Source organism: Scatophagus argus, chromosome 3 (assembly GCF_020382885.2).
Source record: "Scatophagus argus isolate fScaArg1 chromosome 3, fScaArg1.pri, whole genome shotgun sequence".
In the NCBI taxonomy this organism is placed as follows: domain Eukaryota; kingdom Metazoa; phylum Chordata; class Actinopteri; family Scatophagidae; genus Scatophagus; species Scatophagus argus.
In genome coordinates this window covers 19,038,739-19,063,115 of record NC_058495.1, presented here as the reverse complement: position 1 = coordinate 19,063,115, position 24,377 = coordinate 19,038,739, and the positions used below count along the sequence as shown (strand labels likewise).

At 40.0% G+C, this 24,377-nt stretch overlaps 1 protein-coding gene across 4 annotated transcripts in view; it reads right to left on the bottom strand.

The window, feature by feature from the left end:
- slc2a9l2 (solute carrier family 2 member 9, like 2) overlaps nt 1-24,377 on the bottom strand; it is an 88,938-nt gene that overhangs the window by 45,014 nt on the left and 19,547 nt on the right. For all 4 annotated transcript variants that reach the window (XM_046384483.1, XM_046384486.1, XM_046384487.1 and 1 more), the window contains 4 exons: nt 24,178-24,323; nt 13,337-13,469; nt 6,804-6,991; nt 3,744-3,854 (listed from right to left, as the gene is read on the bottom strand). In XM_046384483.1, the coding sequence (XP_046240439.1) occupies nt 3,744-3,854; nt 6,804-6,991; nt 13,337-13,469; nt 24,178-24,323 (578 nt within the window). The remainder of the gene's footprint in view (nt 1-3,743; nt 3,855-6,803; nt 6,992-13,336; nt 13,470-24,177; nt 24,324-24,377) is intronic.

The window sequence follows — 24,377 nt, the reverse complement described above, 5'->3', positions numbered from 1 at the left end:
TTGGTCCTTTCTGACGTGAAAAGAAAGGGAAAATTCGTCTAATAATTTACATCAGTATTACACTCTCTCAGTCTCTCACCTTGGTCACAAAAGCACACTTTTATTGCCACAACCAATTGAAGGATCCTCTTGATAAGCATGGAGGGGTGGCTAAGCATGCAATGTAAGCACTGAATGTAATTATAAGACATGACCTACATGAATAATGAGTCAGTGGGAAGTTCTTTCAGCCGCATTAACTATACAAATGTTCACTAATTAATAACCACAGTGGACAACAGTGTCACTGCTGAATGGACACACTTCTGTAAAATAAATCACTTAAAAACCTCAGTCGTTTTAAAGTGAAGTGAAATGGTCCAATGTCTTACTTCCAATTGATGTAATATGTCACATAACATTCATATTCTCATACAACAACCTATAAGCAGCAGCCATCCTTTTCTGTGTTGTCTGTAATCTTAGAGCAAAGCTTTATTTCTCCAAGGAGTAATACCAGGAAAGATGGTGGCTGGGTACTCCCAAAACTCATTAACACCAAACTGCAGGATGCAAAAAAGACAAGTAGTTGTTCTTCACAGATTTTCAGTGTTTTTAGAAAAGGATCAGATTTTCCAGCTGACCTGCTCCTGTGTACACTGAGCCTTCTGCTGTTTCTTCCACGTCTTGGTGAGGAATATTAAAATACACACAGAACACGTACGAGGAATTAATGTTTGTGCGTTGGCAGCTGTGTGTTGTAAAGGCATAATTAATGAGATTAGAACCACAGCTAAATGCACCCTGCGGTGCATTCAATTTGTCATATTAACAGGCACATATCACTGGATATGGGCTTCAAAATGGTTGCCACCTAAATGAAAAAGTCACATTTGAAAGCTAGGTGTAGCCTATGATTCGAATATCATAAATATTTGAAGCCCCTGAAACCACAAATCAAATTAAACTTTCCCATCTGATGTCACGGTGTCCCTGGTTGTGAACACGAGGCTCATACCAATCTGTTCAACCCCAGTGAAATATTAACACGGCTCTGTAACTGTCTTGAGCTTGCTCTCAAAAGAAAGATGTCAAATATTCTGCTTTTCCCCCCCACAGAACTAAGTGAAACTAAACAAAACAAAGGATCTGATAGTCCTGCAATTTTTTTGCAAATTTTAATTTGCAGGACTATCAGATCCTTTGTTTTGTTTAGTTACACTTAGTCACACCCACTGAGGTATACAGTATATATTTGTTCCCCACCTTCAATATACTATAACAGAGTAAATTTGTGTCAAATAATTTGTTCCATTAATTAACACTTTAAGTTTTGTTATTATCTGACTTCTCTTTGTATGCCAGTCAAGCAGCCAGCGGTTCATTGTTACCACTGACATAGGAAGGGTGGCGTTCATCAGAGGTAGTTGGGGCTAATTGGCTGTGATGGGGAGAGGCAGTAGAGCTGGGAAGGAAACCAATAACTGAAGGGTATATATATACGCTGGTGTTTGAAGTCAGTCACCTTTCAGCTAAGTCACTCAGTGGGGTGTTTCCACTGCCGCAGATCAAAGATCAGCCGCTGGGAGGAATCACAGGAATGGATAGCAGCCCAAACAGAGCATTAATACACTAAACGAATAGAGTTGATGTGGGCATTTCTCACTGCATTTTGTTCTGCTACTATGTTTTGTTTAAAAACATCTAACATTTGATGCACAAACATTCATCCTGATGCATAGGTGTGTTATTGAACCGCTAAATAATTTAATCGTGGCCGAGCAGCTCTCTTACTGCCATGAAATCTGTCTTTCCATGCATGAAAATTAACCAGACTTTGCACAAAGATCCAGTCCTCAGCTGGCATCGTGGGCTAATAGTCCTGATGGAGACACCAGAGCAACCGTCTCAAGTTTAAAACAAATATTCGTACATGCTATGAGTTTGCAACTTCTCCGGACGGAGGCCCGAGTGAGCAGACATGTTCAGATGCCGTCACACCGTGAAATTAATAAAACCTATCTCCTCCTTCATGTTTCGCTCAACTCACATTGGCTACACCACAGATGCAGCTACACTGCATCTTCAGACTGTCCTCCACAAATGATCCAATCACAGTGCATCAAAATGTGTTACTTCAAACACATACTGCAAATTCTCACTAAATAAATCTCCAATATTCATGAAACAAATACATCATGGTCGATGAAGTGCGGTAAATTACAGAATTTTATCTCAAAAATGGATTTTTGACAACATTTTGAATTCGTCCCTCATCTAAAGTAATGCAGTAAATGGGAAATAAAGCATTTTTAAATATAAATTTTTATATTTCTCATATATGGAACAATTAATCTTTGGAGAAATAAATCACAGACATCTCTAGGTTGTCTAGAAGGAAATACACAAATTCTTTTTCTTGATAACCTAATTCTTTAAAAACATGGTCCGCATGTTTTAGATGTCTCCCTCTTCCAACACAGCTGATTCACATGATCAGCTCATCATGAAGTTCTGCAGAAGTCTGATAACAATCATTTAATTTGAGTCGGGTGTGTCGGAGCAGGGATACAACTAAAATATGCAGGGCAGGATGTTCCAGGACCAGGACTGAGAAACACAGGGTTAGAGACGTGTGATTTCAAGCTCAGCACATAATTCATTTTCACTCGAATAACTTCCCTGTGTAGATCAACACGATTGTGATGTGCCGGTGGTGGCAAAGGTTGTGAGTTCAAGACTCAAGTGTTGCATAATGAACATCTTAGGTCTACTCAGACTGTGTGTTGAGGAAATTACTGATGTGACTTAATGATAATGTTGGTCCAGACAGTCCAGCCGATGAACCCTCCTCTATTTCTCTTCCTCCTCCTCCTCCTGCTTCTTCCTCTGAAAAACGTCCGCTCACACCGGATCAGGCAAATTTGATACACAAGAAATTTAAAAAAGATTAAATTAAAATTGCTCTCATTAATATCTTTATATTAACAGTGGCTAAGATGATTATGTGTAACATGAATGGGGTCAGCTGTTGTTTGGTGACAATATAATTTCCCTCCGGGGATTAATAAAGTCATCCATGTATCTATATATCTATGTATCGGTTGTAATGAGACACCAACAGAGATTCATCTTCCTCTCAACTCGATAGAGCTTAATATCATCCATAAGCTCAGTGATTTCAGCGTTACTGATTTGGTTCGTTGTCACTGTGCCCTTCAGTGCCAGAGTTCAGCACTGTTGAGTCTAAATATTCAGTTCATGAGAGGAATCTGAAGGCACGTGTCTTTCTTATGAACTGTTCTTCAAAGGCAGGTTTGTAAGAAATATGTATTCAGCGGTTTAGAAAAGGTCATCAGGGACAAGAAAATCAGAAAATACTGCCATGTCAAATTTGGAAAAAAAAAAAAAAACTTCATGAAAGGATTATTCTGGTGTCAGGTTAGGAAACCTTTTAGGAACAGAAAAGACATAACTGCCTATTCTGTCCCCTGCATAATAATTTCACATCCACATATGGACATTCACAGGGATCACTAACTTATAGATCTTTTTCAATTATATACGATCATCCATTATTAAAAAGTGGCTGATGGTAAAATCAAACGTTTGGCAGCTTTGATACCATGCATGAAGCATGAAGGCTGGAAGATCTTGCCATCAGATAAAAGTTAGAAAGCATCTTTGAAGTAAAACAGAACTTACCTTGTGAGTATTTATATTTAAAGCCGCCTTATGCCCAGAATACGACATTTAATACTCACCGAGATGATGGCAGCCAAAGTCTCTATGGCCCCGGTGCTCAGCGTGATGTAGGGGAGGATGTTCTCAGCGAAGCCGGCTTCCCGAAGGATCCCATTGGTGTAATACCATATCTATGAAAAATAAATCACATGAATCTCTTGGACTTTCATATGTTATAGACATTAATCTGCACAAGCATCAAAGTCATATAAATATACTCTGAAGTTAAATTCTTGTTGACTGTCAACCAGGGCCAAGTTTATTTCAGTCGTGTGGCTCCTGTGCATTTGACAGAGCAGTTAAGAATCAGAAACATATTTTGAGTGTATTTCTCACATTTTACCCAGTAAGTGTTGGGCTCTCAGGCCTTCCCATACACAGCGAAACTGTGCCTGAACAGATTAAGTGGAGATGCTGCTGATGACGTGCTGCTGCGTCACACAGCCTCTGGAGAGGCGAGTTAAAATGAAATGCTGATGATGGCTTCTATCAGGTTCCACCTCCATGAAATGGCATGAGAGATGAACTACCTTGACTTTCACAAACACCAGTACCTTTTGCAGCCAACACATAGCCAGACTAAGCATTACGGTTTTAAAAAACATGAATTGAGATCTCTTTGAATCTCAGACTCAAAGAAATCAAAAAAAGAAGCCTGGAGAGTTTGACTGCACATCTGAAAAGCTTTGTGATTTTGCATATCCGTCATTTTTCCTCCACAGTCTCTCTTCTAACCTATGGCCTGCACTGTCCTCCCCAGTGGCCCTTCTGACAGAATGACAGGACTACAAAACATGTGGGAAATTCTGAATTGTTATGAGCTGAAGGGCTGATGCTGTGATTCTGGTCGCGGGAATCTTTGCCAGCTGTCAACTTCAGCATCAGCACAATAGCATCACCAAGTCACTCTCAGACTATAATATTAACTGGAGTCATTTGACAGATCCTGATGGCGACGGGTGGAGGAAGACAATCAAAACATAGATCTCCAAAGTGCTCTAAATTACGTTTCTGTCTTCTTGGACGAAGATGTATGTAAATGAAGTCAAGTTCATATCTATGATAATTCAAATAAGCTCTGTGATTTCTGGCTTAACATTTATTACTGAAAAGTCAATCAATCTTTCAAATATGTAAATATGAGCACACATATTTTTTATGATATTCATCCTGAATATGAATGTGATGGCAAGCTAACAATCAGTTTGCCTGCACTGCACACAGCCTGAAGTCTGTCACTCAAAGTGTGTTTTGATAATTCACTTCTAAAAATGACTGCTGGTTGCATCGTTCTTTCTAGTAGAGCCTTAATAGACTTGGAGGTTTGAAACCTTTCCCGTCCTCCAAAGGAACATTAGCTGACTTATCTGCAGCACAAGGATTTAAATACAAAACTGTGTCTGTCTTCAAAGGTTAGGGTTTTAACTGTAACTGTTGACAAGGTTGGTGCCTTCTATATCATCCCTTATGGTGATGAAATTTATATAATCTGAAGTCAGATTTTCTCAGTTCATGTTACTCAATTATTTTATTTTAACTGGTGGGTGGCAGCAATAAACAACGACTTTACTCATCACACAGGGGTATTCTTGGCACCCATACGTCCAACACCGAGACAGTATGTCCCATAATTTGACAACAGTCATTACTGCCCACCGAATGCACTGCAACACAGCAGGTGGAAGACGGTTAAACATCTCTTCCTGTCAACAAAGTGCACAGGACAGAGTGAGTCACGGTGGCTTCTCTGCACCCACGGGGTGTCACGCACAGCAGTGCTGGGTGCAAACCCGAGGAGAGACCGATCCGCTCTCAGTGGGGCAAGAGGGTGTCTGCGTATGTTCTCTTGTCATATTTTACAGTTTTTAAAAACCTTTTGTGATGTTGTAGCAAATGCAATAAAAAAGAAACTCTTTTTTTTCCCCTTTTTCATAAGAGACAACACGTTTCTAGTTCACACCTGTGCGCAGACCCGTGGGGACACATGTTTGCCTCTACACCTGAGCCACTGTGTCGGTATTATGATAGGACAGCACACCCAAGTGTTTCTGCAGTTAACAGCCACTTCTGTAATTTTCTGTCAAGCGACCCTGCATGTCTGGTGATTGTTGCCTATGTGAGGGAGCTGGAACAAAAACACAGATTTCTTGCCACTGGGAGTTTAGCAGCCACATGTCAAGCTGACTAAGGCTACAGGAAGCAGGAGATGTTTCTTAACCCCCACGAAAGGATGGTGAAGCACTCAAAGGAGGCGTTAAAGCTGGACTTAATAGCGTTTATATGTTTAACAATGGATAAAATTAATTAAGGTGCAAGGGGTTGCTCCTAGTGACTAAGCCGCAGTGGATTTTCACCAGACTCTGCAGTTCCCCTGAGCTCTGCGTGGCATTTTCAGCTCACTGTTTCCATTTTCTGGCCCACGGCTTAACTGCTTTGGTTCATCAACAGGTTGATGAGAGCAGACACTGTTTTTAAGAAAAATGCTCAGATAAACCCACTGTTCAGTCTTTGTCTAGCACAGGTGACTCGTCAGCGACAAGCTGGTGCATGTAGTGGAGCGTTTAGCAGCTAAAAAGCCAGATATTTCTCTCAGGACTTCGTGCAGACCAAAACGGTAAAATGAAAAGTGACTTGCATTCTTCGACTTCAGATACATGCTAATGTACCCTGTTAACCCACGCATTCACTGTAACAACTATGTGAGGAGGCAATACTCTACAGACTGCTGTTGTAGAGTCAACTTATTGACGAGAAGACAGCAGATGGAATGGCTCTGTCTCTTGTCCAAGTCCCCCGAGTATAAGACGAAACACACTCTCCTGTCGCAGTACTTGTGTAACTGAGTCCACCAGGGCCCGAAATAGATTGACAATGTTGAGGTGTGACCGGAGGTGTGAAAAAGCATCTTCAAGAAACTCTCTGTCTGATATACACGATGTTCTCCATGCATTTCATGTTGAAAGAAGCTACATTTATAAATCAAGATTGTTCAATCAAAACGAATAACAATACACAGTAAACATGTGGCACTGCAAGGTGTCAGAAAAAAAACAAGACTGCACGACACAGCTGCATCTTACAGCATTAAGGCCGCAGAGCTGATAGCAGGCCATGGTGATGATGGTGGTGATGAGCTGCCAGCGAACAGCTGAGCTCTTCAGCAGCTGGAACACAGAGGCGGTTTGTAGGCTGTCCTGAGCTCGAGCCTCCGCATGGACCTCTTCCAGCTCCTGGGACACATCCTTCTTTCCCAAAAACCTCTGGAAGGCTGACACACGCACACACACACACACACACACACATACAGACACAGTGTTTAATATAGTGTATACACAAATTTGATCTCACCATCATGCTGAGATCAAAGAAGTTGAGGATTTACTCCATAGCATATGAAGACATATCCTCATAAATGGATCAATTTGTTAAAAACAGAACAATTTTTTTTTCTCCTCATTTCTGGTCCTGTCATGTTCTCAGTTTAAATATGTCCCAATTCATCAGCACAATGTTACATTTTGCTGCAATACAAATAAGACTCAGCCGTCTCTGTCTGATCACAGTGTGTTCTAACGTGCTGCTCTATCCTCAGCTGAATGATTTGTATTTACTGGCCACTGACACCAGTATATCATTTATTCTTTATGTCAAAGTTCATGATGAAATGGATGACTGTTATTAAGATGCCCTGCCAGAAACCCTCCACCATCCTTCTTGTTCAACAGCTTAATGTAACCAGCATATAAGATGTATTAAAGTCGTTTGTTAGTCAGAGGGCTTTAAATCAGACGTATACACATATTTTATATTTGTGCGTGCAGAGGAGGCAGGTTCCTGACAGTCATTTGCAGTTTGGTCAGCTGAAGGTCACCTGAACATGTGCTCCTTGAAAGTGATGGACTGGAGGGAATAAGTGAGTCCAAAGACACTCACTATAATCCCTTCTCGTGTAACGGCGAATCCCTGGGGTTGTGGGAAGTCGAGGTGGGCACAGGTTAAGGACGTGACACGGAATAACAACACCGATAGCGACTAAAAACAGGTCATTAGGATGGAGGGCACACAGCGTACAGTGATCACACAGGAGGAAGGAAGACCTGCCAAACTAAAGCCGGTTCGAGGACTCTGGGGTGGCATGGTGAGGCATTTTCATGGCCCAGAGACTGCCTCAGAAAGTAACTAGTGAAAGTACAAGGCTCAGACTCACAGGTGTGCCATAACAGTATGTCATTTGGCTGCAATATCATCCTTGTGTTGGGCATAACGCAACATAATTATCCTAAATCCTGAAGAGCACACGAGCGCAGAGCTTAGCAGCAGCGTACTGGACAATTTTTCAGTGGCCTTGTGAGTGTAAAATTGCACTGAACATGTGAGATAAGTACCTCTCACTACTGCTGTTAAGTAGACAATGGTGCCGTGTTTTCCTTCCTGGCATTAAAATTTCAGCAGCTCATGTTTCTGACTCTCGCCCTAAAACATGCTTTGTGTGAGTGATGACCCACTCAAGCTGATGATTGAGCAAAAGCTGTTGACTTTGGTTCTACAGTCTGTAAAATTTTTTGTAAAACTGAAAGCAAACTTTGATTAGATCATTTTATAAACTGAAACTCTTGTTGGCTTTCATTATTGATTCTTCTTAGCATCAGTCTTCTCTTTAGTCAAATAATTCATAATATCTACATTGTGTTTCTGTTGTACAACTGTCTAAATGTTTATTAATTTTATTTAGTTTAAAAGTATCTATGACCGATTAAAATGAAAAAACATTATTAAGAAATCTACAGAGATTTATGAACCATAGGAAAGTAAATGAAAGAAGAGAAAACACCCATCATGCTGTTGCCAGAATACGCCGCCCACACTGAGATCTTACCTCACTCCGAATAAGTACACGTAAAATGAGCAGTCAGGTGCCTACACCTGCTGATAGAAAAGATGCAAACCTGCTTTCATCCGGAGTCGTACTGGAGCTGTCAGTGTCAGTGGCTAACATGATATTGATGTTTATATGAAGGCGGTGAGATGTCCAACAGAGGCCTTGTCCCAGGGGAGGTAACCCATTTAATTTTCCCGACAGGTGGACAGTGGGGCTCCACTTCATGTCACCTCTCTGTCCTGAGCACCTGCAGCGCCGTAAGGCTGAGGGCCATGACAAAACAAAGACCCTTTACGAGACCTGACCGACTGCAATTGCTCACTGCCACAGCGACTCTGCAGCATTGCTGTGGGAGCAGAAACCATTTTTAAAAAGTAGTCGTTCGATATTTAAAGAGAGTCTGACAGAGGGACTGACTAGAGGGTTAATGTGAACAGAACAATGCATAGTCTGTCTGACAGTCGTTTTCTGCTATTAACTACAGTAGGTTTGCTAACCTGTCAGTGGCTCGCAGTCTCAAATCCACGAATCACGATTGTAAATCTTTAAACATGAGTCACCTATCACCTTTAAGTTGTAAAAAAGTTTTGTTGGGGACTATTTTCAGCTGCGGATTGATACATTTTGTGCACTGAGTATTATGGCATCTGGACAGTGTATTTTGGATGACTAAACGTAAACAATGTTCATGCTAATAAAGGAGAACCATCTGAGTCGTACTGTGGCTTGTTAATGTGGCTTATTAATTATTAAAGATGTCCCACATCAGTGCTGAAGATCAATTCCAGCTAACGTAAAACAAATCAAAAACTGTACTTTACTGAATTTTGTCCACCTCAGCACACTAGTTTTTGCTCCTTTCCTTCTCCATGGCCAACCCTACAATGTCGCATTTCGCTTGTCATGATAGCCATGACTGTCAAAATTAAACTTGGCTGTTGTCTGGTTAAAGTGCTGTTCATCTGTCAGGGAAGGCTCTCCGCTCTGTAACAACCCGTACCATCAGAGGAGTGTTTTCTGTGCTTCTAAAGACTCCATCATGTCAGTTTTTGCAGAGGAGTTATCCCAATTAAACTTTTTCATTCATATTATTTCAGTAATTCAAGCTGGTAAACTTCACATTTGTGAACCAAGGCCTTCAGCATTTGGAGGCTCATCATTAAATGATCACTCAATTCAGCACAATTACAGCAAAAAAATCATTTCTACAAGTGATTTTTTTCTTTTTTTCAAGGGAAAAAAAGAAGCTACAAACATAACATACAGCATTTGTAAGGTCATCTGAAGGAGCAAAAGTGAGAGTGACAGCACCAAGCAAACTTATTCACAGAGAGTCTGATATGTTTGGAATGGAGTAATACAGATAGTGAAAGCCAAAAAACAGATAAAACTGCTGGATTCAATGTCAGAGAGCAGTGACATTGGATTCCTGCCTTAAGCCATTCTGATGACTAAGAGGAAAGAAAGAGGAAAAGATAACAAACAAGCACGTACAAGTTGTGATTTTATTGGTGTGTTGAGAAGGTGAAACCCGCCGTCACATTTTTTTGAATTAACAGTCTTCGCACGTAAAAAAAATGCATTTGTACTTGGCATTCATTCATTCATGGCGAGCACAGTGCTCAAAAAGAGATAAACACTACACACAGTGGAATCAAGGCCATTTTACAATTAAGTGCAGTTCAGTAATCACACTGACAGCCTTTAGTATACAAAAGTATCTCATCTTCAACCTCTGTGACCTTTAAATGGAGGCCAGGATGCAACATGACTCGGGACGCGATGGGGTGCAAGAGAACATGCTGTTCCAGTCTGACACTGTATGACGATAATAGAAAACTACAGGGCCACCCCTCAAGATCTGTGTGTGCTGACAACAATTCCTCAACCGCAGCGGTCTAACACAAGCCAGCAACGTGGATGTGCCGCGCCGTTCAGACTCGTGCCAACAAACTGTTGGCTGGCAGCGGCGGAGGAGGATGTGAGGGGAGTTTGCAGAGGGCTTCCTCTAAGCAGTCACTCATCTGCTCCTCAAGGAGCTTTTCACACAGCCAGTCACTGTCGCCGCTTGTCTGATGCTCCGAAACAAGTTCCTCAACCAAATATTAACACGACGTAGTAAGTTTTGCAGTTAAATCAGAAGTCATTCCACAGCATAACTTTTAGATTCGCATAACATTTATGGTGGCTTTTTCTCGAGAGCAGCTATAAACAAAGACAGCTGGCATAACGAAAAGTAAGCTAAAGATAAAAGGTGCTTCATCCAGAGAAATACAAGCACCGTCCCTGAATTTCATACAGTTCACTGATAAAGTTTGCAGACCAAATCGAGAAAGTTACGGCAATGAAACTACTGCTAGTCAAATTATCTGCCCATGCAGGTTATTTTACTTGACAAGAAGTATTAAAGTAAGTTCTCTCTTTTTGGAAGAAAGTGTTGGTTTTTAGACCAGACTTGCTATAGCAAAACAATAAGACTAATATCATGAATATTAAAAAGAAATAATTAATTCATAACTCTTCTCGCCTTGAAGAGGATCTTTTACAGACGTGCCCCTAGTTAAAAACAACTTGAATAAAGACAAAGCCGAAGGATCTGTGGTAGTTTTGAGGCAGTACTGTTTTAGTTTGTCCTGTTGCCTACAACATCTTCGATATGTTTCTGTGCCTACACAAAAAGCAAAGGAGTAAGTTTGGTCCAATTCCCTGATTTCTACTACACAGATATTGCCCTCAAGCAGTTGATGAGGAAATCTGCTTTTTTTCTGACCCAACATCTGCTCTATAGGGAACACCTGTGGTGCAAGCGTCATGTGTTATTCTCATATTCTCTTATATTCTGACATCTTATTAGATTTCTGTCAGGTATTGTTAATAGGTTTTTCCTCTTCAGATGAACTGATGCCATCGAGATATCACATTGTCTCACATACGGCACTCATGCAGTGGTGACAACTCATCAACTATTGCAAAATGTCATGAAATCAAACATTAAATGTTCCCCCTTTGCGTCAGTGCAGTCTGTTTCACAGGTATACTGTATTCTGAATTAACGTGTTGCCAGGCAGTTACAGCACAGTAAGTAAAGTGAACCAAGCCATCTGATTTTTATGCCAACATGAGCAGTACAGCAGAATAAAATTTGTAGTTCAAACGGATTTCATCATTTAATCACAAATTTTATCAGTTAAATGAACCAGACAGTTCTCTGACACTGTGACTTTGCTAAACTCTTGCCCAACTCTGAGTTCAGAAGAAACAAACAGGACGTGCCATTTTACAAAGACCACGAGTAACCAAACCCTTGGAGAGGACCCATCTATAATGTATGGGCATAGACATCAAAAAGCTCAAATCACCCAAGAGACGGACCTGATCAAAGTCATATCTGACGTCACATCTTTTTCCTACACGCTTCGCTAACACATGCAGTTTGTTCCATGTCTCTGCCCCATGCTGTTTCTTCTTATGTCACACCATTAAAACGGGATCACGCTATAGTTAGTTTAAGTCTCCAGAACCTTTATGTGCTGGTTGGGTGAGAAGATACATCTACATTCGCTGAGGGTACATGGCTCCGCAGAAGCTACTAAAATAATTTGGTTTGGGAATGATTACATTATTTATTGACTATAGGCAGAATTCTATTTGCTTTGCTGACTGAAAGGTCTTTCATGTGATTAATGAAAGCAGGAGGTGATTTGATCGCCTTTATAAATAATGTAATATGAAAGAAATTCCAATATGTAGATATTGCTGTGCGGAACCAAAGCCTCCATCGTGGTTAGTTGTTTCGACCAATTGAGATTAAAACATAAAACTGAAACATGTGCATTGCATTACATCACAAAGTAAGTCAAAACGAGCATCTCAAAATTATTTATGTTTGTCACTAAATTTCTTGTGCAGTGATGCATTTTTAGACAAGACGAACACTGTTACATGTTACTGTCACACAGCAACGTATTCTAAGTGGTCGTTTCATCAAGATTATACAAGTAGAAATGAGTAACGATTTTGAAATTTATGCAGAGGCCAGTATTAACTCTTCTCCCCAGGCTACATTTTAATCATCAGAGAATTACTGGTTCTATTACACAACAAAAATGAATATTTCACAGGATATTCAGTCAAAAGCCTCCTAAATGCTAAAGTGGAGGCACAGGAGAAGACACATGAGGCACCCTGTCCATTATGACTCAAAAAACATACTCCCTCACTGAGTCACAACTCGGTCAAATCATAACACACCAACACAAAAGATATATCAGTGATATCATTGAGAGAGACTAAAACTTCCAGAGGAAATAATTATCTCAGATGTTCATCTCAGATATACGTCCATTAATCCACCACAAACAAGAGCCTCCAAAAGTGGCTGAGAATGGCAAGTGACACAGCACTTGTCTGAACATCCACAGGAACGTTGCAGACAAGAGCTGTTAGCTTCACAAACCTCCGATGCTATTTGCCAAAATTAGTAGGAAGCATGTTTATACGAGCACCTGAATTCTGTTTTTAAAACGGATGTGAAAAATGAACCTTTCTGTTATGAATTTTGTACATGGAATCTTTGAAAATTGACCCAAAGCACCATTGAAGGGCCACTCCTGACCCCTCAGAATAATTCGTGTGTAGATGTGAGCTGCTTTTAAACATAAAGAGCACAAATGTACTAAGAACATTAAAGCTTACAGTGTGGCAGCCTGTATGGATTCTGCAGGTATGCAATACCTCTTTCTGCTCCAGCCTCATCCCTCTTCTCCATCAGCAGGTAGCGAGGACTCTCAGGGAGGAAGGGCAGCACACACAGCTGCAGCATCGCCGGCAACGCCAGGAAGGAAAACAAGTAGTTCCACCTGGACTCCTGCAGTCGAAATATCAAGAGAAGAAGCAAAACATCAGACGTGGAAGAGGTGCATCACACTGCACAAGGAGCAATGAGTTACTGCCATTGTGGAAAATGGAGTGTAGACTTAAGGCAATGCTTTGAATGTGAATGCTTTAAGTGGTACATTCCTTCTTCTGTAAGCAGTAAGAGGTTGTCAGACCTACAAGTGTAAAGGTAATGCTAGCATTAATTAGCAATGAGAACATGTTATGTTGAGTATGCAAATGATGAATTTGGGAAATGTCAAGCAATTTGCAGGAAATAAAAAACAACTAAATAGTTAGATTATCTTATTTATTTATTTTTTTTATGTCACGGTTTCAGTTCAGCCCACATAATCATACAAACAAAAAAAAATAAATAAATGAAAATCTTTAGAATTCTCGTTAACTCTCTTCTGCTATGGTAGCTACCACAAATGCAGTATGTCAGATTTGAGGGAATCTATTGGCAGAAATGAAATCTAATAACCAGAATTATAATAATATTTATAATTAAGAATTGTGTTTCTGCTTTCTTAGTATAAGTCCTTTATATCTACATGGGGAGTGGGTCCTCTTCCACAGAGTCCGCCATGTTGCGCTGCCATGTTTCTACAGAACAGGCAAACCAAACAGTGGCTCTACAGAGGAAAATTTGCATTTTTCATGTTTTTTCAGTTGGTTACAATGTGCAAACACACAGCTGGATGCCACTAAATCCTATACACTGGTCCTTTTATAAACAAAGTTTACAAATGTGGGCTTAAAGAGAAGTTTTGAAGTGACTTTGGTCAAGGGTGTTCCTTCCTTAATGGATGTTATAAACTCAAAAACTGAGTTGGCTTTTTTCCCAGCAGCTGCCTTCTCTCTCATTAACGATTCACAGGAGGCGTCTCCTGTTTTACTGTAAAGTCCAATTTCAGTGTTCGTGCACTGGAGGCATCGAGTTTTCACACTGTGTTTCGGTTCATAGGCACACCTCTCAAAACCAGATTTTTCACTGAGCGCAGAGAAAATTAACACTTTGAGACGAGCACGAGTAAGTGAGTCTCCTAGTGCCAAACTCTGCATAGTGACGCTCAAACATTCAGCTGTGGAAAATAAGATGAAAGACACATTTTTTGGCTGGAGGGTCACACTGGAAACTGTGTGTCGTGTTACGGGGCGAACATTTGCAGACTGCATGGATGCAGAGAAGACAAACAGCCAAACTCCAGTGCATTTAATGAGAAGTCTTTTATCATCTGGGTGGTCTAAGTTCCATTACACAGTGACTTCTTCATAAAATGCCTCAGAGGCAAAATATTTATCAAAAGTTCTGGTAGATTTATGGAAACTGGTGTTTAATGGTCTTTTCAATAGAGTGCTTTACAACAACAACAATAAGAACAGCAAATCTGAGTCTGAATCTGAGTCTTTCAAGATAACCTTGGATTTTAAATTATCATTCATGGAGAATACAGGTTACCGAGTGTTGTTTTGTTTAGTTTTTTGGGGTTTTTTTTCCCCAAAAATGTAAAAATATCCACAAAAATGCTTTAGCGCTGAATACATGAAGAAAAACCTGATGAACACTGTGGTCATCATCCCCCAGGGCTTATCACAGAAATTAAGAGGAGTGGGAAGGATGAGTTCACTGACCTGCCACCACACAGTCTCAGCTCATGGCACATCACACACCATGAGGGATCTCTGACCTGTGCACTGCAGTGGCACACCGACATATTGAACATGCATACTTCATACAAAACACTGTCCTTAGGAAAGAACCCAGAGCCCCATCAATTTGGCAGATATGCTTCATGAGGAATATTCATATTAATGGAGTGAATGTGGAAAGAAGGTGCCCTTTGGAGAGAAAATGTCAGCGCTCAACTCATAAGATGACCGTTGAGAGTTCAATTGCTTGACCTTTACTCGGTGAAAAAAAAGAGACTTATCAGCCTGTAAAACTTTATAAAATAGTGTAATTAACTTTTCTTTAATAACACTGATGTATTCAGGCTAAACTTTAAATTAAGTGCGCATTCACAGGTTATAGTCTGCAACACTAAAATGGCATTACACTTAAAACAGTAAAGTACAGTATGTGTTGGACTAAACAGAAGACAGACCTTGTGGAAGAATGACTTCAACAGTCCAATTAAATCATAGCTGCCTGCTGCTTCTAAAACAGTCTTAATGAGATTGGAGAGACTAAACCAAAGCGTTAAAGTTTTGGCTCATAAAATCAAACTAAATGGCTGAAAGTTGCTGAAATGCTCCAAGGATCTGAGAAGAACTGGATGACGTGTGGTTTGCAGCCTTGTCACTACAAGCGAACACTTTCCGTTTGAACACAGTAACTTTCCACTGTTAATTAATATCAGTAAATATATATGAGTTAGTGTAGCTTTAAATATCAAATTAAAATATTAAATGTAACAATTTAAGCAATTGGAATAACGACAAAGCTTAACTAGACATATATATGACTTAAAAACATCTGCAACAGAAGGTAAATATACAAACAATTACAATGGAAAATTGTGTTTCAGTCTTTCTTTAATAATAAAAAATAGATTGGGGTACCCATATGGTGTGCTGATAGCTATGCAGTTTACATATTTGTACTATATAGTGTACATACAGAACAATTAAGGATCACAAATATACTCCCATGATATGGAGGGATTACTGTTTTATGTAGCCCTACTGCAGACCTACAGGGTCTATCACTGATCTCTAATGGATAGAAATATTGTCCCATATCAACACTGCATCACTTTATCACCAAGTCAGTAAAAAATTTGGAAATGGTAAAATGAGTTGGTATGACTCCCTAATGAATGTGTGAAATGTGAAGCTTCTGTACTCTCAAGAAGTAAATATATTCCCTTCACATTTTATTTAACACGACACAGAAGAGGTTTGAGTTTAATTATGCATCTCAGTGAGGCCATTAAGAAATTCCTTGAAGCTTTTTTTTGCTTCTGACTGATAAAACAAGCTTGCCTACCTTGTTAATAGTCCAACTCTTTTCTCTGTGATCATAGCATGCTGTGCCTACTAGTGATGCTGAGCTCTGGGTCATCTCATCCCAGCTGGAGATGTGAGAAGATGATTTAATACATGTTTAATAAACATCGATCTCTGTGGATTGCTCTATATACACCTTAAGAGAAACATATTTTCCTTCTACTTCTTCTTTTGATTACTTCTGATTGTCAGGCAAGAGAAAAAAGAGAATTATTGATGAAAGATGTTTACAGCAAGGAGATGTAAAGCATATTGACAGAACACTGACAGATGTGATGTTGTGACACAGTCCGACATTCCCATACAACGCCTGCAGTAACGGTCAATTGACTTGACAATTGCAAGAAAACTGAAGAATGATCATTTGTAGGTGCAGAATGAGGTCGAAACACATACGTATTCCTCTGCTTCACACACACACACACACACACACACACACACACACACACACACAGGGCATGCCTTCTGGCATCTACCAATAGTTGTTTTTAACTGGAGCATGCATGCTGAGCCAGGCTGTGGTCTTCCTGCTGGGCTCCGATCTCATAATCCCTAGTGATAAAACAAATCACAGCTCAGAAAGCCCGGCTATGACCTGGAGTGATACTCGTTTACAGTAAACGAAACGAAACCAACAAAGGGTTCATTGCTGCATTCCGAGAGCTTTGCAGTTTTTCCTCTCAATTATCTCCTCTGAGAATGGAGAGGCTGCTGGGTGTATTGTCATCCTGTGATTATACAAAAGCAGAGCATGAAACAGATCTTTGTTGTCTTGAGCTGAGGGGAACAAATCAGAGGAGAATGTGCATTTCACTGACGCCTCGGCTGCTGCTGCAGAAGGACCACCACGGAGCCAAAGAGGGCGTTAGTGTGAACAGCTAATCTTTGACACAGAGGTAATGTGAATGTCAGGAGGCTCACATCTGTGTTGTATCCGACTGTACGAGCTAATATTAACTGTGTTAGATCAGTCTTAATTACTTTAATTACCTCGTCAGATCCTTCTCCATGTGATAGATGAACCTGCTGTACGAATCCTTCCTGACTTTGGTACAGGCAGCAAACAGCTAATTGCAAACCTTTACACAGTGAGCGGTGAGATTTAATTGGCTGTCACTCACTGTCAGCTGGTTAGAGACTAACGCATGATGGATTACAAGGTGCATTACAGGAGATAAAAAAACCTTGAGAATATCTGATACTTAAATGTCCTGGAAGAGCAATTAAGTGGCAAGTAAATAAGATTTTTTTTAAATCAATCCAGCAATGCATATTGCATACCAAATAATTCGAAACTTAAAAATGTCAAGATGCTAACTCATTGAGAGAGAGGGACTCTCTTCTTCCCCTTTAGACTTTTTTTCTAGTCACGTCTAGTTATCGGAAAGGTTAACATTTCTGTGGAGCGATTCCACATTAAATTCGCCTTTTTGTGAAAACCTCATGTGACCAGACTCTAAGCTATTGGAATACTGTATAGGTGGAGATCTGCCAGCATCAGAAAAGTGCATCATCCTTGTGCCTGTAGCGCTTTGTAATGAATGTCACCTCCTCTGGGAGCCTATTTTCATGATGCTCTGTCAGAAGAGAAAATTGACAATTGGTCCTTGCAGGTGTGTGCTGTCCTATTCTTAAAATATTAAAGCAACGCACCTTATGGTTTGGGGAAATGGCATTCCACTGGGAGGACTTACTTACTTTTAGCAGCTATAATCAATATTTTTTTAATAATAATGTATCAAACAACAACGTGACAGAGTGAAGGGGGGTTGCTCATAGTGACAAACCTACAGAGAATTATTACTTGAATCCGCAGCTTCCCTCAACCTCAACAGCAACTTTCGCTTTTACTGTGTTGGGTCGCTCAGTCAGCTGTTTTCAGTGACAAAGTCAGAAATTCTCTAAGACTATTGTACATTACCTGCTCAGCACAAAACTGAGAAAAGGACCCAACAGCACGACTCTGGACCAGGACTCATTCAGGAGACACTCACAGTTTTCAAACAGGCAACACAAGTTCAGTGAGGCAGTCAAAACAGGCAAACAAATCCAATGGCCAAACGAATCCAACACACCAGGTAGACTAAACGCTAGAGAGAATGTGGGAACGTATGACGCTAAGGTACACGATGACATGGCAGGGGACACTAGAGGAACACAGGTATTATTATATTATATCTGTACTCCATCAGTACTCCATGATTGTATAAATAATGACCTTTTTTCCTTTTTGTTCTAATTTCAATTTAAGCAACACTTGAATGTTTATCAGATGTTCAATCTGACTGCAGGCCTGACTGAATTACAGAAACAAAGTGTTTCTGCTTGTCTTCAAAATTTGCAAACACCTTAAGCATTTACATATACACCCTCTAACATCTGAAATTTGGCTTCAGGGGAAAGAGTACAATCACAAATAACTCCCAGGTCTAGGCAGACCCTACAGTAACCCTGCAGGTATTTAGCTTCAGCTCCAGCTGGTGGTGATGGAAACATCTTCACACCTTTTCTCACGCGATGCTACGACACATTTAAGATCTGGACATTGACGCATGAATAGTTTTCCATCCAGCTCTGCTTCAGCAGTCCTACGTCATCGATCAGTCTGTGTTGAGTTTGAAAGAGAGACCGATGCAATAGATTTAAAAACAGAATGACCAGGATGTTTTCACTGGATATTCATGCTGCCTCCTAAAACAAAAAGACAAAGCTGACAACCGGCAAAGCGAAAGGACTCAGTCACCTAATTTAACGGGCCTAACCACATTTAAAAACCTGTGTATGTGCTCTAATTTTGCCGTATAAACATAAGAGTCATGTTGCAGAAACACTGATCAGTGTTTCATTATTGATCAATATAACCAGAACACTGGTTGTATTGATCAGTGATGAAACACAATTTTAATGCGTGTGGATGGATGGAATACTGATTAAAGATTAAAGCATTCAAATACATAGTACCTAAAGGGGAACATTAAAGTAATTTAAAACGTTTTATTATTCCGTTGTCTGATACCCAGTGTGACAACCATTAGAAATGAATTGCCCCACAGTGACAATCCCCACACTAAACCATGCATTGATTGTCCGAAGCTTAGGGCAGGTGTGATGGAGGACACAGAATACAAATAAAGGCTACTGAATCTAACCTTTCTGCTGTAAGCTGCATTTGAGGCCTTTTGATGAGTTCAGTGTCTCATGGGACCTCAGTGACAGACTGGCTAAAGCCTGTCCCTGCTATAATGCTGGAATAAACATGTGTCTCTACCGGGAGAATGTCAGTGGCTAAACATGAAGGTTAGACTAATTACCATTTGTCAAAGCTTATCACCATTTTGCACCCCACAACAAGTGACATCTTAGACCGGTTCCCTTTAACCAAAGAGTCCACTGAGAGGAAACCTGTTTGAAACTCATAACCACCGAATGTCAGCTATTTATCATCAGACATGTTACACATGTCTGTGATGTCCTTGGCAAATGACAAGCAAACAGGCTGTCCTGAAAGGTGACACAGGGTGATAACAATGGCTGCGTGAAGACACACAACCCCATATGATATTTATAAAGGATTTCTGCAGGTCGAAACGATGGATAGGACAGACCAATACTTATAAATGAAAAATGAGTAGCTGCTTGGTCGAAGCTCAGACACTATGCCCATGTGTAAATGTCAGTGCAAAGGCACAGTGGGAGAAAACAGGAGAGGAGAACTTGGTCAAATCCTCTGAAAATAAAACCAACAATGAGGAGATTCACAGCTTAAGACATGCATGGGTTCCAAACACTATTGATTCCTTCCTTCATTTTCTTTTAAAGTTTAAAATATGCATTGATTTAGGAAGGAATACATTTGGGATGGAATTTATTTTTACTTATTTTGTGGATATAGAATTTTTATATATATATATAGATATGCTGTATTTTTGATGCATCCAACATCAAAATCGAGTGGCTTAAAAACAGGGTTTGAGTTTAGATCCGAAGTAAGAAACAAGGCATTGAAATGCATAATATTTTTCTTCCCATTAAAGTGAATCATGGAGAAGCAAACAGAAAACAGATTAATCATAACAATTCTTAAGCTTCTATGCTGCACAGCATGGGCCTATGGAAATTATGTAAAAAGGAGCTTCATCCAATTTTCACTGGCTGAGAAATATGCTTGCTGTTCTTAAATTGCCATTTTTGTAAGGAAAGCAAAAATATTGCTGGAAATATGCAATACTGTGTTATGCACATAGATTATGAGTCCCAAACACAAAAGGATGTGGATGCTGTCTGGCTGTTTGTGGCTTTGAAGTATGTTATCATATGCAAACAATTACACAGACAAATACAGATGCTGCACAGTCTCATGCCATCTTGTCGCTGTAGGTATGCAGAAACAGCTCATCCTGTGGTTAATGTACCAGCACACCTTTACAAATCCCATTCACAGAATTCATCAAAAAGTCAAGAAAACAACCTTTCTAAACAGATATCTGTGCTCGGATGCACAATCTGTAGGCACGGGAAAACAGCAAAAGAAGATGGATGCACTTGGTGAAATGTGATTTCTTAATTATTTGCTTATCTTCATTCACATGTGGATATCTGATAATGGAGATTAGTAGTAGTAGAGAGTACACCATTATCGGTATCTGTATCTGTTTAACCAACTAAATATTCTATATTCATATCAGTGTTGCCAACTCTTGCGAGGCAAAAAAGCAAACTTCAAAATCAGGCCCATAATAAGCTCAGTGTTAATATAGCCTGTCATGGCCATGAGCCATAAATGAGGGAGCAACATTTTAAATAAAACTACTGGCAAGGATAATTGCTTCTTTTAAACATGAAAGCAATATTTAAATTTAATGTGAAACAACAAACAACTTATAAACCACTATGTTAACATATTGTTTAAATAAAAGAAAGCGACGTGTTTCTGAGAACGCTGGCAAAATTCATAGGAATGTTGCACCATGAAAATAAAACTGGAAATCTCTACTGGCTTGTAACTCGGCAGTAACCGCAATATCACAATAACACTTCATTCAAACGTGTCAGGAAAATATTACAATTGTTTGTTAATGAAAAATACTTTCTTATATGTCTAAACCATTAGTTGGGCCAATTAAAAACCCTCAGTTTACTAACTTTAAAATTAGCATTCAGACAGATATGTAAAGTACTCATAGTTGTCTTAAGTATATTTATTCTAGTATCAGTCTGGTACCCAGTGTCTTTGGTTTGACAGGGATAATTGGCCTCCAAACACTTTGGTTAAATTTGGGGGCAGCCGTGGCCTAGAGGTTGGAGAAGAGGCTTGTGATCGAAGGGTCACCGGTTCGATTCCCCCACCGGACGGGCAGGAAAAAATTGGGTGTGGTGGAGTGATTAATGCAAAAAAATGCCCCCCCCCTTCATTAGCTGGCTGATGTGCCCTTGAGCAAGGCACTTAAACCCCCCAATATGCTCCCCGGTCGCTTGACGCTGCCCACTGCTCCTGTGTGTGTTTCACTGCATGTAATTTGTCAGCTTTTTGTGTTGCATGTGTGTTCAACTAAGGATGGGTTAAATGCAGAAGTCAAATTCAGTATGTGTATGTAAAAAATATATATACTGCCAAAACAGTTGATTCTTCTTAAATTGAAAATTTCAGCACTCGGTGTCCACTCTTTGTGTGATTTTAAACAGGAATGAAACTACGAAACAATCAACCTCCACCATACAGTTCTAATATAGAATAAACTGTAGTAAAGGCTACTATATGGATCAGTATACATATAATCTGTCTCACCCATCACATCCGTGCCAAAGTGGGAAAGCATTTTAGAAGAAATGCATCCAATTATTCAGTTTTTAATACTGTGCCAAAAGTAAGCAGTGAGCCAAAGTCAACAGAATGAGCCAGGAGTCAAGCACTTAATATCATTGGCTTTCTGTTCACGTTACACAACTGAATCTGGCTTTGAAAGCATGCCGTGGGCCAGAGTCTGTTTTCAGCCCTAAAAGATAAATTGACAATCTAGCACACAAATAATCAAGTGTACAGATGACGACTTGATCCTCATCATTAAAATGCCTCAGCAGTAGGCCAAGTCGATAAGGTTTAACTTGTGTGCGGTGGGCATTAAGGTGACAAGGATTTATGTGTGTGTGTGTGTGTGTGTGTGTTGGGGGGTGTTAGCACTTCCTTCAGGGTAAAAAGGTGTGATTGAGGATTCCAGTGTATATCTTAATGAAACAAGCGACAGATAGAACCAAGCAAATACTGTGCAGGGCAAAAGCGTGACTTTATTACTCAAGTGGTTGAAGAAGACAAGTGGCTGATTTGGCGGTGTTACCAGGCAGTCTGCATCACCCATTTACCCAGGAAAGTGGTGATAGGAAATCAATAAGTGAGGGAGGAAGACTTAATCTTTGTGAGCTATTTGTGGGTCTTTGTGTTTTCAGGGATGGTTATGGGGCACTCTTTTGTACGATCATACTTGTTTCTGTCGTCTTTTGTAGTGGGTTTTGTAGCACCAGTGGTTTATGGATATTGTCTGTCTTTTGTCTCCATTAGGAGCTCAAGCTTGGAAGTCAAGTTGAAATTAAATTATAAACTACTGTGGACCAAAGCTGCTCACTCACACAAGAGGCTTCATCATCTCTGCTAACACTGAGATGCTGAGGCTGTTAAAGTTTTAACAGCACTGTGACTTTTGCACGACTACTGTTGGACTTCTTTTCTTCCCTTTTTATGTCGTGCCAGGCATCGTAAAGGAGATTTTGTGTGTGCGTGTGTGTTTTGATTTGTTTTGTTGTGACTTCAAAGGTTGACTGACCCACAAAGCCGGGAATGCCATGGACTCCCCAGCAGCTTGCAAAATAATCAAAAGTTTATGTGTTCATGTGATGGTTTCATTTTAACCCACATTGTCCTACCTCAGTGAGTGAGATGAACCTGCACTGATCAAATGACTGATTGATTAACTGATTTTATCACTAAAGGAGACAATGAATCCACAAGTTGAAGTGTAAAAATGAGAATACCAGTTTCCAATATGGTCCCTGTGTGTACTGTGTGAACTACTACTTGCCATTTCTCTTTAATACAATGCAATCCGTTGTGATTTTCTGCACAACAGTGAAGTCCACTCTTTAAATGAGACTCCACACAAAATATTTACGAGCACAACTGAAAGATTTACACCCACATGACAAGAATGTGCTCAGATAAGACTTGTGTTGCACCTACAAACACACCAGGCAAAACAAAGCATTACAATGTGCTGGAAAATGTTTGGTGGGGATATTTATCCATATATTATAAATATATATATATTATATATTTAAGATATTTTATCTTTCTGCCAAACATTCACAGGTAAGTAACTAATTTCTCTGTTATATTTTTGACAGGACGAAGAAACATCAAGAATTATCTACATATGTTTGTCTTCTACTGGAATAAGTTCAACAACAGACATCAGAGAGTGCAACTACTGTTGAACAATTAAACATTTACAGTTGAAATCAATGACCAACACTATCAACAGTGGAGGACTGCTGGAGGCAAAGCGGAAATGCTTTAAGATGCAGCTCGTATTGTTTGACACTGGCTCCAAACTAAAGTCAAAAGTCACTAAATTCTCTCTTGACATGCAAAGACTGTATAATTACATAAAGATGCTTTAATCTCTAACCACACCAACCTGACCCAGCAGCTCGGGCAGCCCCAGCACTTGTCCTGTAAACACTCCCAAGCAGATGAGGATGGAGTTGAACTGGCCAATGGAACCTCTGATATGTCTTGGTGTGATCTCTCCCAAGTACATAGGAAGTACGCTGAGAGCTATACCTGCCAGGAAAAAAAAACAACATATTAAACTTTTTGCTACTGAAAGCACAAAAA